The sequence below is a fragment of the Aptenodytes forsteri genome, unplaced genomic scaffold (genome assembly GCF_000699145.1).
Source record: "Aptenodytes forsteri isolate BGI_AS27 unplaced genomic scaffold, ASM69914v1 Scaffold291, whole genome shotgun sequence".
In the NCBI taxonomy this organism is placed as follows: Eukaryota; Metazoa; Chordata; class Aves; order Sphenisciformes; family Spheniscidae; genus Aptenodytes; species Aptenodytes forsteri.
Genome location: NW_008795401.1, coordinates 521,936 through 539,819, shown reverse-complemented (window position 1 = coordinate 539,819; position 17,884 = coordinate 521,936). Strand labels below are relative to the sequence as shown.

General features: G+C 39.2%; 1 protein-coding gene across 1 annotated transcript in view; it reads right to left on the bottom strand.

The window, feature by feature from the left end:
- Positions 1-5,877: 5,877 nt before the first annotated feature.
- Positions 5,878-17,884, bottom strand: part of ANKS6 (ankyrin repeat and sterile alpha motif domain containing 6) — a 60,653-nt gene continuing 48,646 nt past the window's right edge. Inside the window, exons 13-17 of the mRNA XM_009280675.2 lie at positions 17,151-17,267; positions 15,179-15,246; positions 13,770-13,886; positions 12,717-12,813; positions 5,878-6,032 (exon numbers count right to left, since the gene is read on the bottom strand). Coding sequence (XP_009278950.1) covers positions 5,983-6,032; positions 12,717-12,813; positions 13,770-13,886; positions 15,179-15,246; positions 17,151-17,267 — 449 coding nt within the window. The 3' untranslated portion in view covers positions 5,878-5,982. The remainder of the gene's footprint in view (positions 6,033-12,716; positions 12,814-13,769; positions 13,887-15,178; positions 15,247-17,150; positions 17,268-17,884) is intronic.

The following is a 17,884-nucleotide window of genomic DNA, read 5'->3' as shown; positions in this document are numbered from 1 at the left end:
CCCATGCTCTACCAACTGAGAAGGCTGGAGGTGCACAAGAAGCTGGGAGGGGGCACAGCCAGGACAGCTGACCCAAACTGGCCCAAGGGACATTCCATACCATGTGACGTCATGCTCAGTACATAAACTGGGGAAAGCTGGCCGGGGGGGCCGCTGCTCGGGGACTGGCTGGGCATCGTTTCGCAGGTGGTGAGCAATTGCACTGTGCATCACTTGCTCTGTGTATTATTATTATTATTATATTGTTACTATTATTTTATTATTATTATTAAACTGTTTTTATCTCAACCCACGAGTTTTTTCTCACTCTTCCAATTCTCTCCCCCATCCCACTGGGGGTGGGGGGGGAGGAGTGAGCGAGCGGCTGCGTGGTACTTGGTTGCCGACTGAGGTTAAACCACGACAGAACTAGAACCAATCAGCCTCACCTTGATTGTGGGGAATGTGATGGAGAAAATAATCCTGGAAATAATTTCCAAATATTTTAAGATGGTGCTTGGGAGAAGTCAGAAGAGGAAATCACGTCTGACCAACCTGATAGCTTTCTATGATGACTGTCTCAGTGGATGAGGGGAGAGCAATGGACATGGTCCCAGACAACCAGCTCTAGGGGGCCTGCTTGAGCAGGGGGGCGTTGGACAAGATGACCTCCAAAGGTCCCTTCCAGCCTCAGCCATTCTGTGATTCTGTGAAACGAATCTGTGGCATTGTTAAGGACTACAGTTTGTGTGTGTGCTTGACACATAGACCAAATAAGCAATTAAGATGCATGATAGGAGATAAACAATACAATGTATTAGGAGCATCTATAAATTGGAGCTGTATTTTGTATTCTGTGGCCCAGATGGCTGGAAAGGTGGACCTCTGCATACACCGTTTAATTACCAGCACAGAGAATGATGCTTTCTGTTTGCTCTGTGTCTGAGTAAAGGAATGTGAGCAATGCATTTTGAATCAAGTCTGTGACAAAAAGTAAGTGCTTTGGAGTCCTGAACTGCTGAAGAAAGTGAGTCCCAGGGCATTCAATATTAATTCTGACTATTCAAGAAACAGCCTAAAGGAGAGGCAGATCCTGGAAAGAAAACCAGTAATCCTAACCTAGTAAAAATACTATCTGTGCTTCTATCCCTCACTTTTTTCAGTTTGTTTTCCTTTTATTCCATCTTCCCCTTCTTGGGACAAACTGGCAGCAGAGAGTGGCTTGGAAAAAACATATATGAAGAAATCCTGTTGAGAACAATTGAAATCAGGCCCACGGTGATCAAATCCATTGCACTTTGCTGGCTGCTTTCTGTGCAAAGTGATTTTGTTCCGCAACTCAGCAAAACGGAAATCTCTGTTCCAGCTAATTGCAGGCCACCCATTCTGTGGTGTTACAAATAGCTTAGGCTTACTAAAAACGAGAACTCACAGCCACATATCAAGTATATGCGTGAACACAGAATATTTTTAAAACATTTATAAGAAGGTGTCTTGAATGGGCCTGTTTTTCGGCATTCACATTTACCCGTTTTATCACCTTCAAGAACCCTGCTCCAGTAGAGCACTAGCCACTCTGCTAACAGCCACGATACGGCACTCCTCTTAAGACCAGACAGACCTATTTTGAGAGTGTTGTACGTACCTGCTGATGAGAACTGAGAGGAATAAGAAGCCAATTAAAATGCAATAGATGCAATGTTGGGAATATGGCAATCATACTTCAAAAAACTATTTGCTTTTGTTTTTATGACTGTGTGTTAATGCCATTAAGTTTTAATGCACACTAGAATGCTGTGAATGACAAGGGGCAAAAATTGCTTTGAAACAGTTCTTTGCTGTGACACTTTGAGGAGGACATTGCATTAACAGTTTATTTCAATAATACAAACTTCTGAGAGACTGGACATTAAGTATTCCAAATGAGCTTTAAATATAGCATAAGAAGTTTCAGGTTTAATGGACAAAGCCTGTTCCCACTAAACGTACCCTTGTACTGCCAAGAAGGCTTTGAAATAAAATAAAATCTAGAATTGGCAAGTTTGAGGCTATTAGTGTCAGAGTCAGACCAGCCAAGCAATTCTAAACTAAGGTGATCTTGGTATTAAAGAAATCTGTTTGCATGAACTTTTATGTTCCACTTCACTCTGGAAACCGAAGTTGTTCCCTTGAGAAGCTTCCTGGCTTCCGAGTCATTTGCTGAAGCACGAGAACTACTACAGATGACTGCTTGAATCATTTCCAGATAACGAAGTATCTTTATTTAAAATCTGATCTTGATTAATGCTCAAAGTGCAGAGGAAAAAAAAAAAAAAAGAAATTCAAAGAACCTTATAAAAGCTTCTTGTAAAATAACAGTACTCCTCAGCAAAATAAGACATTTTAGGGTTAACAACTACAGATTAGTCAAGTGCATAATTCTAGACTGAATCAGAACAAGAACTGTTTCTTGTAGCGTTTGCTTCTTCGGCAAAACCCAGAAGGTATCACTTTTCAGTATGAGGTAAGCAAACTTTGCTAACACAGATTTTCATTTGAACTAAAAAGGAGGACACAGAAAATGAACAGCAAATGGGAAACAGCTTTTCACCTTTGAATGTCTGTGACAAATCAGGACAGGTCAATAAAATGACGGTCTCCATCTCTGAATGGCCTCCTTGTCCAAGTGACTGTTTGCAACAAACAGACGGATCACAACCTTCACTTAGCGTCATGTCTGGCACCCCTTATGGGCGCTTTGGATGCCTTAGGGCATGCAAGTGCCAGGGGATGTCTGGACAATTGAATCAAGCTTCTGGTCTAGGCTGGTCAGACACTGGCTTTTGAGGCCCCAGTGACTGTACTGACCAGACCTCCGCTGCCTACAGTGGAGTTTATACAGCTACCCATGTCAGCCCTTACACATAGACACGTAAATGTCGGTGCCGGTCTCAAACTTACCTCCTCTCAGAGCCATAAAAAGCAGCCATAGTGAGCAACCTGTTTTCTTTCTCCAGTTATGATGGCAGCTAAATCAGGCAGAAGGAACAGACCACCTTTAAGAAATAAGTGCAGCAGAAGATATGAAAGGTTCCCAAACTCTAAACCCATTTTTTTTTGTTCCTGTGTTAATAAAGCTAACTCTTTAAACAGTGGGACTTGTTGATGGGACGGTCTGAGGAACCCTTTCTGCCTGTTGTGTAAACACAAAGAGCCTACACTTGTGCGCCCGTCGGTCTCCTTTGACAGTGTTATGTTCCATTTAAATCGCTTTGCTGCTCGTTCTTTGGTGCACTTTGGCTAACATTCCCAAATTTATAGCACTGTTTATCCTCAGTCACTATGTAGCTTAGGAATTGGTAAATGAATGTATCAACTAGAGGAACTAAAGCCTAACTCTTCCCCAACCTAGACCAACGTCTTACGGGGTCACACTCCGTGAATCGTGAATTATTTTCTGCACAGTGAGACAGATTCAGCCAGAGGAATGAAGCATGCCCTTACCTTGCCTTAGAGCCTTGAGGTTCCTACAGTCTTCTGGGCAGTGGTATATATGAATTTGAACCCTGTTAGATTGTAGAAATAATGCATCTCTCAACCTTGCAAAGTGTTCTTCACACTGAACTATTGTTCAGTGTCTTATTTGAAAAGGACCTAAAACCCCAAAAAGAACACCCACCCCCTCAATTTATTGCAAGTGAGTACTTCTCCTTCCAAAGAATAAGGCCCGCAAGCTCTTAACAGGAACGACTGAAGCCTTCTCACCTTGAGGTTTCCCCTTTGGCAGGCTTGAGGTGACTCTCTGCAGAGCGTACTGGATGTTTGGATTGCCGCCTGTTGCATTAAAAGCACAAAACTGTACAGGGAAACTGTGCTGCCATAGGGCCCGTAGGCACTAGGTAGTAGGCAAGATGTTCCGGCTCATTACAGATCACTCGCTCCCAGTTACACTGACAGGGGCTCCAAGGTGCCACTGCACGTTTTTGGCCCAGAAGCAGCAACTGTTTCCTAGTCTTAGTAAGAAGCTGCAATTATTTCTCTGCTGCATTTTGAAGTGTTTTAACCAAAACTGTCCACATGTTTCTTCAGGAAAGGACAGGGCCATTAGTTTAATACTATATGGTTTGCACCCAACATTTCTGTAGATCTGCCCTGCCATGTCATCTTTAGTAGCAGCTCTTGAAAACTGTGAAAGCAGAAATTACGTATTTCTACCCTAAAGATGAAATCAATCCTGAAGCACAATTCTACGTAAGGAGTGATTTTCTTGGGCATAAGACATGTCGGAAACATAAAATACCATGCTAAATGTTGATAGTGTTATAAGTTTGTTGACATATGTGCACTGAAAAAGAAAAATGGAACAAAAATTATTTTGCACATATTAACACCTGATATGTTAATAGCGTGACCACCAAGGACCTCAGGTACTAATAGACTCCGATTGTCCTGATCAGCTCATAACCATCTTTTTTCTGCAATACCCCCCTGTAACCTCTTCTCCTCTTCCTCCTAGGGATTTAGCTACCTGTGTTCAAGGTCAGCTCGGATAGGGCACAGCTGCATAACCTGGTGCTGCTCTGCTGTTTGCTGTCAGCAGCTCGGAGCTGTACCTCAGATGGCCAAACCAATGAAGCTGTCACAGAACCAGCTGACACACCCAGAGGCACCTGAGGGACAGCTTTCACTGGTGCTGTTATCCCTATCACTACACCCACTTCTATCCCTATTTTTGCTAAACTCCACTAAAACCAGTACAGTGAGGAGGGTGGAGAAATGTAAAATCTTTAGTTCTGTACAGAAGTAATTACTTGAGATCACTCCTCGGCATTGGAGCTCCAAGATCTTCTTGACTTTACCTGCATTAGTACTCCTGGACTCACGCTGAATTCAGCCAGTGGTAAAGTTACATATTTGTGAGTCTTCAGAAAGGTAGATGTAGTGTCAGAGGCTTCTGATGACTTGTATTTTAATTGCTCCACAAAAATTTGTATTTACTAAGTTATTTCTTATTTCCACTCATAATTACTATAACTAGTCCTTTCAAAAAAAAATCAGGTTATAAAAATATATTTTAAGGACCTGCTAGTGTTACTGTTCAAAAAAACCGCAATATCAGAGAAAATTATTTCCACTCATAATTACTATAACTAGTCCTTTCAAAATTATTACAAAAATCAGGTTATAAAAATATATTTTAAGGACCTGCTAGTGTTACTGTTCAAAAAAACCCAGGCAATATCAGTTAAATGGTTTTATTCTCAAAACAACTGATCAGCAATATAAAATATTTTAACACTATTTCTGTTTAAATATTGGTGACAGATTATGCATTTCCTTAAATAAAGTGCTATTTTTACAAATAGGTATTTCATATTTACTTTTACTGCTGTTCTAACCTCTTAATATTGAATAGATAAAGTGTATGTTGGTTAATGAAGAACGCAGCATTCCTTTTCCTTCATATTCCTTCTCACGAAACCATTACATTTTCCATTTGGACTCCTTTATCTGTATCCAGTCAATAGAGGCATATTCGGTTTATATATTTCTCCATGTAGAAGCTCTCGTAATTCGTGGTGGGTTTCATGCCTTCTTCCATGCTTTTGTTGTTCCTGTGTCCTTGTAGGCCTCCTATGGGTTCTTCATCTATGGGCAAGAGTGGAATGAAAACATCGATCTTCTTATATGGTCATTCATTCTTCCTGCTCTTCTGACTTCGTTCTTCTCAAATCCAGACCACTGACGTCTTGAACAATTCAACACTTAGGTTGAACCATAAAAGCAATCTCTTTATTATTTTCTTTGATTCTGTGTTGGATTCAAATTTTAGGCACATTACTGCAGAAAGTCCTATGATATACACATATATATTATATATATATATATATATATATATATATAGGACTATACAAGTCCTATACAGTAGTCAGGACTAACTTTTCAAATTTTCATTTGTACACTTGGATTTACTCAGCTAGATGCGAAACCTCACCATAAGAAAAAAATCTTTTTTTCCAGTAGCTACCTTTTAGGAGAAACAGCTTCTTGTGGTTTTATAGAGCAGCCAGGTGCTGTAAAAGAAAAAAAAAAAAATCTGAAAAACTGCAACCAGCAAGACTCACAGCTTTAAAGAAGACAGACTAATTCCACAACTACCAGAAACAGGCCCACATTTCCCAGTATCATTGTTATACCAGACTCCAACAATTTGACCCTGTAATTCATTTTACTCACCTTAAGCCCCCTCCTGTGCGAAGAAGGTATGAAAAGTCAAAGTCACGTCTGAAAAGGTCATCTACTGCCACAAACCTTTCCAGTATCTCCGTTTTCTCAATGTGTACCTTTCCAGCAAGTGACCACCTGAATCCTGTATGATTTTTACTTGCAAGTCTATATTGGTTTTGCTCCCATTTTTACTTCTCACTCTGCAGTCTCTGTAACTCCCTCCTCTGGATAACTTCCATTTGATATTTTTGACTCTGAATCCAAAAGTAGAAAGTAAATGTACAAACGACTCCCCACTCTCTTCTACTTTATTGTGTCACATCTTCTAAAATACCTATATATGTATCTGCAGATACATATGTGTACGTATGTATCAATATGCATCATACCATCATATGTAAAGAGAAACTGGAAGACCAAAATTTCCGAAAAGAATTATAGAATGAATATTATCATATTCATTATATGCATCATATAGCATCATATTCTTTTTTCATCATAGGCGTAGTTACTCTTCATTTAACTTGTATCTGGAGAATATTCAGTTTATTCTTTTGATATCTAAATCCTCCCTTTGTTCAGTGCCCCTGCTAGATGTTGGGGTGTTCTCTTTTCTTCCCACCTGTTATAAGAGAATTGTTATGTTTAGGTGGGGGAGAGCAGCTGGATGCCTGCACCAAGTGACGAGGCTCATCTTTTTCTTTCGAGCATTTCAATAAACTTGATACTAGAAGGTAAACTAAGCTACTGGCAGTTAGCTTTACCTCCAACAAATCTTTGTTAATTTTCATGATGAGGTTAAGAAATGCCCTAGGAGAAAAAGAAGATTGTGTCCTTCAGAGTATAAACCTTGGATGCTCTCTTGCTCTTTTCATGTGATCTTTGTAGAAATGGCAAATTCTGTTACAAGCCCAGACTTGGGCAAGAGAACTCCATGAACTGTTTCCATTTTTTATCACAGATCTAAAATGTAACACTTCCTTACATATGTATTATAACTAGCATATGGGATTTTATTTCTACTCTTCTGGAAGAAATAATTTCAGTTGGTTTGCTCCTTTTTTTTCTCCCATGGAGTTTCACAGAATCCACATGAACTTTTTTCAGCTTTTCGTTTCTGATTTGGCAAGTCTGTGTTGAGATGCAGCTCTCTCTCCTTTGGTGTCATTTCTTTCAACTAACCTGCAGATCGTTGCCAGATCTGTTCAACCCTTTAATTATCCACTTGATGACTGCATGAATCTTGACACTCCCCCCTCCCCCCCAAAAAAAACCCCCTGAACAATTAGTCCTGGCAATTAGGCGTTCAAAAAGTCTGATTTTCTTTTTTACTAGAATCATGTAAGCAAAAAGGTCACCTCAAACTACAAACATAAACATTTCCCGGGGTGATATAATTTCTTAAATCCAGTTTCCTCAGAAATCTGGACTTCATGCTGCCATTTGCTGTTTCATTGAAGTTGGGAGCCCAGACAAAGGAGGAACGTTTTCTTCCTCAGAGCAGTCATCTTGCCTCATGCCTCCACGAGCTGGTCATCTGCTCTAAATTTAAACGGTGAAGCAGCAAGCTAATTCTGTGTTTGTTTGACACAGTTCACCGAGTTATAAAGAAGCAGTATCTTCCTAGTAGTTTCTCTTATCAAGGACAGGGTGATTAGCATGCATTGGCAATTTTCCAAGCCATATTTTTTTTTCCTTGAAAACTACTGAAGTGTCAAAAAAATCCATAACATTCACTCTTGCAATGAATTCATTTCGGCAGAATTTTCTGAAGGTCACCAATTCATTTCCATTAAAAAAAGAGACGGAGGCAACACTCTCCATGCAAGTACTGTTTGCCTATTCAGAATAGGGACAAGATCTATGGTGCCCCCGAACCTAATGGCTTACGCGTCCAGTAACCACTGAATTATTTATACTGCAGGTAGGGCAGTCATCTGCCTTATGCAGTTCAGGCAAGGACTGGAATATGGAGCTCCCACAGCCTAACCTAGTATCGCTGGCGTGGGGTGGGGAGGAAGCGGTCTCAGTATCCTTCTGACAGAAAACAAATGTATGTCAAAGCCTGTCGTCTTCCGCAAAGCAGAATCGTCTCGCTTCCAGCCCCAGGGATGACACAGCAACTGACGTACAGAGGAATCTTTCTCCCAACTGTGACCTTTATTATAATTGAAATAGCTCATCTGCCAAAACCCAGCAAACACTCAACAACTTTTCTACGAGTTCTTGTAGTGAGTATCACAGCGAGTTCAGAAGCAATGACCTCAGCAGGAGGTGCTCAACCAGAAGCTAGCTGAGGATACAAGCCAGCAATTGATTTTGAACTGCCAAAAAAACATCGAGAAGAAACTCTAGTATCTTCCCTAAACAAGTCTGTTGTGTGAAATTGGTCATACCAATTTCAATCCTCTACTTCTGATGGTCTTGCTTTTACTTTTTCTGCCTCTCATTGTTTTCCTTGTACTGCATTCCTTAGAAGTGTAAACATAATCACTGCAGTTCTCTTTTCCATTCTAGAAACACTCATCTAGATGCTTTTCTATTTCTGTTGCCTGCCATCTCATACCAGGTTTCATGAGCAGCAACAGCTCCTGACCCAGTGGCAGCAGGGGAGGGGCTGAGCCTGGGCAGTGTGGATTGGGGCATTTTGGGGGGAGCTGAAGCTAAGTGGGCATTGGAGCTATGGAAGCGGAAGAGTGTGGAAGCTGTACACATTCGCAAGCTTGGTGATGGTAGTCAGCCTACAGACCTCACACAATTATAAGATACATTTCCAGTAAGTGAGGATTTAGTTTCTTTTCTCCTGCTTTTTCATTTCTGAGTCTTATGGATATATTCAGATTGTATTTCATTATCTTCTTTACATCCCTATAGGCTGGAAACTTCATAAAAGCAGAGCTACGCTGGCAGCCACTCTGTTTTAGGTATTGAGCTTTTAAAATGACTCAAAATATTGAGGAAATCACAGTGATAGGTGTGAAAACAGTGATAGTGACACAGCTGGAAGAGCAGGATGTTTTTATTATCCTGTGAGCTACATCTAGCTTTCTAAAAGGGCAAACCATGAAGTGGCTTTCCTGCTAATGGTGTCCAGACAGGCTCCTAGAAGAGCTGTAGAGAAACCAGTGGTTGTGGACCACGCAAAAAGCATAAAAAAAATCCACGTATTACTTTTCAAACACATCACAGGAGGCAGCCAGTTACAGATGCCATGATGCCAATCAATGATTAGACTGTAATCAGCTAGAGAAGTAAGTTCACATCAGAAATTCTAACTACATGTATTCACCATGGAAAAGCTTGGGAAGGTTCCCATTTCAGAAGCCTTCTTTATGTGGGAGTCCAAGGTATCTTAATCTGAAGTATTGGTAAAAAAGGTTATGAAACAAATACACAAAGCAAACAATAACAAACTGCTAAGCCAGATGTTTTAGAGGAACACAAGGATTAAGCAGCTGAGCTGCTGAGTACAGAGCACAGGTTCTTCTTTAAATTGCCACATAACTGAGAAGTGATAAAAATTACGCTAATTTTTTTTAATGGTTCAAGAGGAGATCCAGGGAAACACAGAACAGTGAGATGGTCAGTAGTACCAGGCAGATTAGCATAAGCTATAACAAAGAATCTGAAATTTTGTGGAAAACAATCAAAAAGGGATTTGAAAAGTCTTGCCTCACCAACCTACTGGAATTCCTTGAAGGTGCTAACAGTCTTGGAGACAAAAGAGGTCCACTTGATGCCTGGATTTTTACAAGGCATTTCACAAGGTCCAAGGCTGGCTCTTAAGACAATGACGAACCCACAGGGTAAAAAGAAAATTTCTTGTGTGGATAAATAATCGGTTAGGAAGGCAGAGGACAGAAGGTGGGAGTAAACAGTGACTTTTTCCATAGTAGAGAGAGATTCACCACTAGCATTTCATAGGGATCTGCATGAGGACTTAGGATATTCAATATATGATTTCGAAAGGGCATAAAGTGACAAACTTTCCTAAGTTACCCATATAAATAAAAAGGCAAACAGAAGACTGGCAAAAGGACTTCATGAGACATCAGTGCCCAAACAATAAGATGGCAGACAAAATTTGATGAAGATAAATATGAAGTAATATGAAGTAAGGCATATAGAAAAAACGATGTATGAGCGGTTATATAAAATGATAGGCTCTGAGCTCAAACTCAGTAGATGAGCTGGGTTATAAGAGGTAGTTCCAATTAATACCAATTCAGTCTTCAGTTATAGTCAAAAAAGCAGAGTACTAGAAATAACTAGGAAAGGGCAAGAGAACATCCACGGTATGCCTACATCTTGAATATTGTATGCTAGGCTGGTATCTCCAAGTCTGAAGGGATATAGTAGAAAAGGAAAAGAGGTCAGAAAAACTATGGTATAGGGAATGTTTAAGCAGCCTGTAAGTCTTCCATCTGGAAAAAACATGCCTGAGGAAGAGTATCACAGATATCTGTAAAATCATCAGTGGCATGAAGGCAGTGAAGAGGAAACAATTGTCCACTGTCCACTGTCCATCCAGTAGGATGAAGCAAAAGAAGTCAGGACATGGCAAGTTCACAGCAAACGAAAGCAAGCAGCTCTTCACACCAATGTCAAATGAGACCGGATGAAAAAGCTGAACACAACTGTATGGATCTTGGATCTGACTCTGTACAGCTGCTCTTATGCTCTAAAATATTAGACATTCCTGGAAATTATTTCAAGTTCCAGAGACTGCATAAGGGTTCCACTGCTACTTTTTACAATAAAAAGCAGCTTACCTGGTGCAGAAACTTCTTTTATCTACATGTTCTCTTCCTCTTCCTTCTCTGTTAGTGCTTCTGTTGCTGTTTCACAGCAATCCAAATCTATTTCATGGAGCGCTCACACACAAAAACCCAAAAGCTAGACCTCTGACGGCAGCCTCCTTGCAGCATCTTGTCAGCTGGTCAGCAGGAGCAACTGTTGCCTCCATTCTTACAAAAGGATGTTCTCCCCAACTCTATGCCACCATTACCATCCTTTTGCTGTCTTCAAGACACTTTTAAGCTCAGTGGTTAGGCTCAGCAAGTTGCTTGGAGACTCGTTACATCTGTATGCTTCTTCAGTTCTTGAGTAATTCCAGTTCATTGCACCATGTTATCAAATCCCAAATAGCAGCTTCTGCTCACCTAGTAGTACCTACAGAAGAGGCTCTTCAAGTCTGGGATGTTATCAAGAGACATCCAGAAGTTCCCATACATGCTGACTACTCTGAGAATGGCAAGTAAGCTGCACAATGCATACAGCGACACCTGATAGTGGCTTTCAGCCAAGCAGACTCTACAGAATACAGAAAGTAGGCCACATTGACTAACTACCCCAGCAATGCCCAGTTTTCCCCAAGACAGCAGTAGGACTACAGTTAGCACCTGCTTTCACATATCTAGTGATATTCAGTTGACTGAGATTGGAACTGGGACTTGCTCATTATTAAGGCCTCCTAAAACACGCAATACCTTTAGCACCTGCTTTCACATATCTAGTGATATTCAGCTGACTGAGATTGGAACTGCTCATTATTAAGGCCTCCTAAAACATGCAATACCTGAAATATTATTTAACATAACCACTAAACAAATGAAATGATTTTGTGAGTGGATGTAAGCAGCAGAATAAGCAACTGAAGGAGAGTAAGAGGCACTTTAACATGGTGAATTTCTCAAGGCCATTCAGTAGCTTTCATGTTCCTCCTAAAACATGGATCCAGAAATAGACATATGAATAGGTTTTGCCCCATTCCTTAACCCTGAGTAACAGATGCATATCTGTCTTTCGCTCAGGTGGCTGGCAGGACAGAGATTTGCAACTTTTATATCTAGGGGTGACTGTAGTAAATGTATTCATTTGTTACATGTCAGCAACACCTTTCTGTACATTTTGATTATAGACAGTACATTTTAAAAGGCAGTTTCTCCAGCAATGGCTAGCAGTTAACGCTGGTGGTTGGAATAGATGTATTCTAAAGGAACCGACTATAGACAATCATATAAAAATATTACTTATACAAAATAACTAAATGCATACATACATAAATACATAATTAACATAGCTATCTAAGCCAGTATACTAAATTGTAAACCTTGAATATATTTAATCTACTTGATCACACTGAAGAAAATTGTCTCCTATAAAAAGTATGCAAAAGTAAATTATGTATCATACAGAAACGCACCTCCCACTGCTGCTATATATACACACTATATACAGTATACTGTATACTATAGTTTGCTATACTTACATCCATTTTATGTGTTTAGTAATGCATAACAAAAATCTTATGCTTACTTCAGACAGTACTGAAGTGTGTGTAAAAATCTTACAGATAACTCTACGTTTTTACCTTGAAATCTTCTCTACAGTCTCAGCGAAAGACACGAACACACATCAATCATTAACCCAGAAAGCAGTTAACTGGCTTGTTTGTCACATTCTGTCTTCTAGCCACTATTAATTAAAAGTATCCATACATTTTTCAATTAATTTCAGGTGCTACTTACACTGGGAATGACCTGGAGGTCTTGTGTTACTGACACTACTTTCAAAGGAAGAGTGGAAGTTGTGTATAGTTTCTTGTAAAATCTGTCTCTCTCGTCCCTGTAAAAGCACAATAAATTAAAACAAGATATTCTTAAATTTCTGTTTAAAAAATGAGTTTGTTAAGAGTTCACAAAAAATTGTGTAAATATGTGTGTCTATGCCCAGAGAGTCACAGTGTACTATTAGGAATAATAACAAATCCTTACTTCCTGGATATGCAGAAAACCTGATAGTAATCTTTTCCTGAAACTACCAGACAGCAATAAAAAATTTTCATTATTTTCTTCATAGCTTTATAGCATGGAGCATCATCCATCTCCCCTAATTTTTAGCCTCATCACTTGCTGCTGTTGATCTTAACTTGGGGAAATTGTCTTTATGTTTTGTTTATCCGAGCTTCCAGTATCGGAGAGAGAATGGACCTCAAAACTGAAAAAGCAGCTGAGCAGTGTCAGCAGGCCTAATTAAAGACATGCTCCAGTCCGTAATCCCTCTGACAAGAACATTGCTTACTGTATGCCATTCTTAGCAAATTTGCTTATTGTCAATAAAATTAAAAGGCAATAAAAGCGTAAGGAATGAGAGAAGTGCTATTTACCGAATCACAGAGAAATCAAAAACTGTTAGGCAAAACAAAGGAGACATTTCCTTTTACATTATATTCTCTAGCTGGACTACAGTGGCCAGAGAATTCTTTTTAGCATCAGTGAAATCAATATCCAGTAACTGCAATATTGCCAATGTTTATGTTACCAGTAGCTTCTGATATAACTTCCAATACTCTGTAAAAGAACTGTACAGTCACTGAACTAGGAAAGAGTTAATGAAAGAGAACACGGAGTACCACAAAGGAAGATATTTTTCACTAATCAAATACATTAAATATTTTGCTTGGAAGACATTCATTTGGCTTTTCTAACTAACATCTGCAACTGAATTTTGAAATGTATGTTGAATTAACAATATAAGCAAACCTTGAATTAATTTACTAAGTACAGTACTTCAAAATGTACCTTTCCTGCATTCAGTTCAGAAATAGCTGCCAAAATTTGCTGCCTTGATCCATCGGTTTTAATACCCAGCTCTTTCAGATCACCATCAGTAAGTGTAAGGAAGGCTTCCATATCCACCTGCATATGAAAAAAAAAAAAGGAAAAAAAGGCAAGACCAATTTACCTAGGCAAAGATTCACTATTACAGGTTAAAAGTGTTTCGGGTTTTTTTTTTAATTTTATAGACTTACTGTAAATATTGTGCACACAAAAATTTTTAATGAATTACCAGCACCAAATGCTACCCACTTTACCAGCATTGTCAGGTTTTAAATCTGCTGTTAATAATTCAATTAATTATCATAGTATATTTAAAATATTAATGGATTTTTAACTTTTTTCAGACAAGCTCTATCAATACAAAAATATATACTCTCCACAAAAATTCCTCTACTTACAGTAGCAGCTAGTTGAATAAGCCTAAGATTTCTCTCTTTTCTTTTCTTCCCCCTCCCCCCCCGCGAGTATTTTTTGAATTTCAGAATATTGTGTGTACTTTTCCAATGTCTCCTGAGGAAAACCTAGGGTTTATTCATATATCAGTTTTTACTATATCAACACATCCGTAAGGCTGTGATAAGAAGAAACATCTAAAACTTTTCATATTGATATAACCTTCACAGACAGAGCACATTCATTTCTATAAAATGCTCCCTTCCCTATCATGTAGGGGAACGATAATAAGCCCGGCGTATTGTGTTTGTCGTGCTGAATCCGGAACCCTGCAGCAATGTCAATTTATTGTATGTCCATTCACTACCCTCTGCCTTTGGCCAAACAAACACACAATTATTGCTCACATCTGATACTGTCTTAAACACTATAATGAATTAATTTTACTGATTTTCAGCAATGTTTCCTTTCATTGCATCCTTCAGGTAAGTCACTGTCACAGGCCTCATCTACAATGATGCTTAGGTTCCCCAATTTAATTCTCCTGTTGCTTATTCATAGCGGATAAAGAATAGAAAGCAGCCATCTTGGTGACTCACACCCTGCTGTCCTCCATCTGCAAATGAGGTTCCAGCTGTGATTCCAGGGATGATACAGTACATCCTATAAACTGTTCAGCCAAATTGGATATAGACATATATAGAAAAAGTAGAGTGTAAAAACAGAGAGGGGAAAAAAAAAATCTGAAGCACCTATCTGTATCAAAATTGTAGTTTCAGTGTAAAAAGCACTGATATTTGCAGTATCCTGGAGAATGCCACGAATACTGCTTGGTCCATGTTTCAAGGTCCTCTCTGCAACCGGAAATGGTTGTAAAACTTTAAATTTGAGATTCTGGATCACAATTCTGATGCAATGTGTGTCGCACCCTACTTCTTCTAAAATGGTAAAAAATAAATCTTTTAAAAAAGACATACCTCTTGTTCCTCAAAAATAGGCTGATATTTCTCAAGTGACAATTTTTTAAGGATGCCAGTCAGCTCATCTGTAATAATAGAAAAGAAAAAGAAAACACACAACCCCCATGGATCAGGAAAGATTTTAGTGATTTCTGCACTCTTAACTGCTGAAAATATATATTAAAACATATATTCCACACAGTGATATATGGTAACAAAAACCCAATCACGTTTACTCTGCATCAGAAATTAAAATATTGGCTTATTGTGTTCTCACCAACTTCCATATACTGTAATTCCATCTAGTCTTACCTTGCTAGGATAAAATCTTTCTGTTGTATTGCCCTTTCTTCCTCATTAAAAGGATCTTAAAAAACCAAACCACTAGGCACAACTTAGGCACTTCAATGCCTAAACCACAGGTGCTTGGCCCCAGATGGCTGACCCAGATCATGCAGGTTAGACAGCAAAACTCCTCAAGCAGGCAATGAACTGAACGGCATATTTCCACGTCAAGATCCAGGAGGGCAAAGTGTAGAGCAAGCAACCACCCAGCTGCTCATTCAAAACACTGATACAACAACAGTATATCTGAACCTCTCCTCCTTAAGTGCCTGACATCCAGGCATCTCGAACACAGATAGCTGAAGTCCAGCTACGATGAAACCTGTGCAGAAATTAAGTTTCATAAGCTTACCTTCCAAGACTAACAGCACTGGATATTGGGTTTTCTCTCAAAGTCTAAGGAAACTAAAAGTTGGAGGACCTGACAGTGACTCTTCCCACATGTTTAAAACGTGATTAGCCAGTTAAAAAGTGTAAGTGCAGTTCTAGAACAACCCGCCATCACATAACCTCTCTCAATTACACACTACCTCTCTCAACTAAGGACTCTCTTTGTTTTTATTGCTTTGCTGTCACAGGTGACTTTTTTTTTCCCCCCAGAAGTACCAAAGTGGTCAGTTAAACTAAGGAGTCAAAGTCAAAATGAAGAACATGAATGATTACATTACACAACCAAGCTATATTTAATAATCCCCATATAAACTCACTTTCATTGTAAAGACATCACTATTCCACTCCCAAATATACTTTGCTTTTATTTCTTTCACTTCTTTGTCTTTTGACTGTCCCTTTTCTTTCGTCATCAGTAGAAACGTGAAAGACAATCTCATTCTCTAAGCTTCTCAAAAGACGTCAAGTATCTTGAGAGGGACACACTTTTCTATGCACCATTCTGGAAGCCTCCTTCTTTACACAGAAGAGCCCACAGAAAACTGAAGTGAAAAATTCTAGTTGAGTCTTATTTTCTGCTAGGGTTTGTTTTTTTACCTCAAGGCCAACTAATTTGGTATGCTTAACATGATTTGTAAAGGTTGGCATCGTTTCAGTCTAAAAGCTTTAGTACCCTAACTGAGGTTAATCCATGGGAAAAGGTAACCAGCTTTAAAAACATAGCATGAGAACTTCTCCATGAAGTTCGATGAAAAATATCATCTTACAGAAAAAAAGTAAAAGTTTCATTAGAAATTCTTAGATATATTATTAACCTTTTTTTCTTTTAGGTTGTTAGTTAGCCTTCTCATTTTTCATCACGCTGGTGTGCTTAAATTATAGGTTGTGAAATGGGAAGAAACTTTCAGGGTCTCTGAGCCCAGAGCCTTGCTGTCATAAACAACTATAACATCTAACACTTTTCACACACAGAGACAATGCTTTGAGCTGTAGCCTTTCATGTTTTCTTTTCCTCTTTCCCTCTTCCAGTTCCTGTATCATACATTAAGATTGAACAAAACCTGAAACCTCCCTGTTTTACAACTCTTGCATAACATATTGTTTCTCCTTTGCTTTTTCACTAAGTCTTCCTTTTGCTCTACTCATATCTTGTCTCCTTACCTACATTCCTGGAGAAAGCTGGAGTACTACTTCTGCCACATTACTCCTATTTAGCACCTCTTTTGTACTACTCTGTAGCAGTAGGTAAGATTACCTTTCTCCAAGTTTTCAGAGCCTCCTTTTATTCTCACATGGTTTCGTCTTTCATGATTCTCCACATCACTGGTTCTCAGAATAGGGACAAGCTGTTGATGGTCCACCAAGTGGTTGCCTAAAAAGAAACCACGCACAACTCTGAACCCTGCTGCCTACTATTCCTTCACAGTAATGTTCAATGTAAATCAATTTTCTAATTAAGTTTACTTGAAAGAAAAAGAAAAGTTAACATTGCAGGCCTTCTGTACTTATTCTTCTGATTACTGCTGGGCCTATGAGCATTCATACTGTTGCTGCTGAATCAAGTCACGGTAAGAGAAGCCCTTGAATTAAAGGACCACTTAACTATGAAAGCTTACAAGCACAATGAACCCAGAACTACTTAGACTTCTGACAACCTATCCCTCTGCTACAGAGGAAACTCACTGTATCATGGCACTAGTGGTGCAGTCACAAAGCCCAGCTTCACCAGGAGAGATTAGAAGAGCTGACAGCTTGGGGAATTCCCCTTGTTATCCAGCAGCGAATTCTCTTCCCTTTATATATTTCTAAACCGACAAGTCTTTATATTATCAAGCCATCATTATAAAATGGCACTAAATAAAATGAGAAAGGATTTTCTCCAGCAGTCAATACGTTACAGCTAAGCCATGATAGAAGGACAGAAAGCAAGTCAAATATCACCTCTCTCTATCATAGAATCATAGAATCATTAAGGTTGGAAAAGACCTC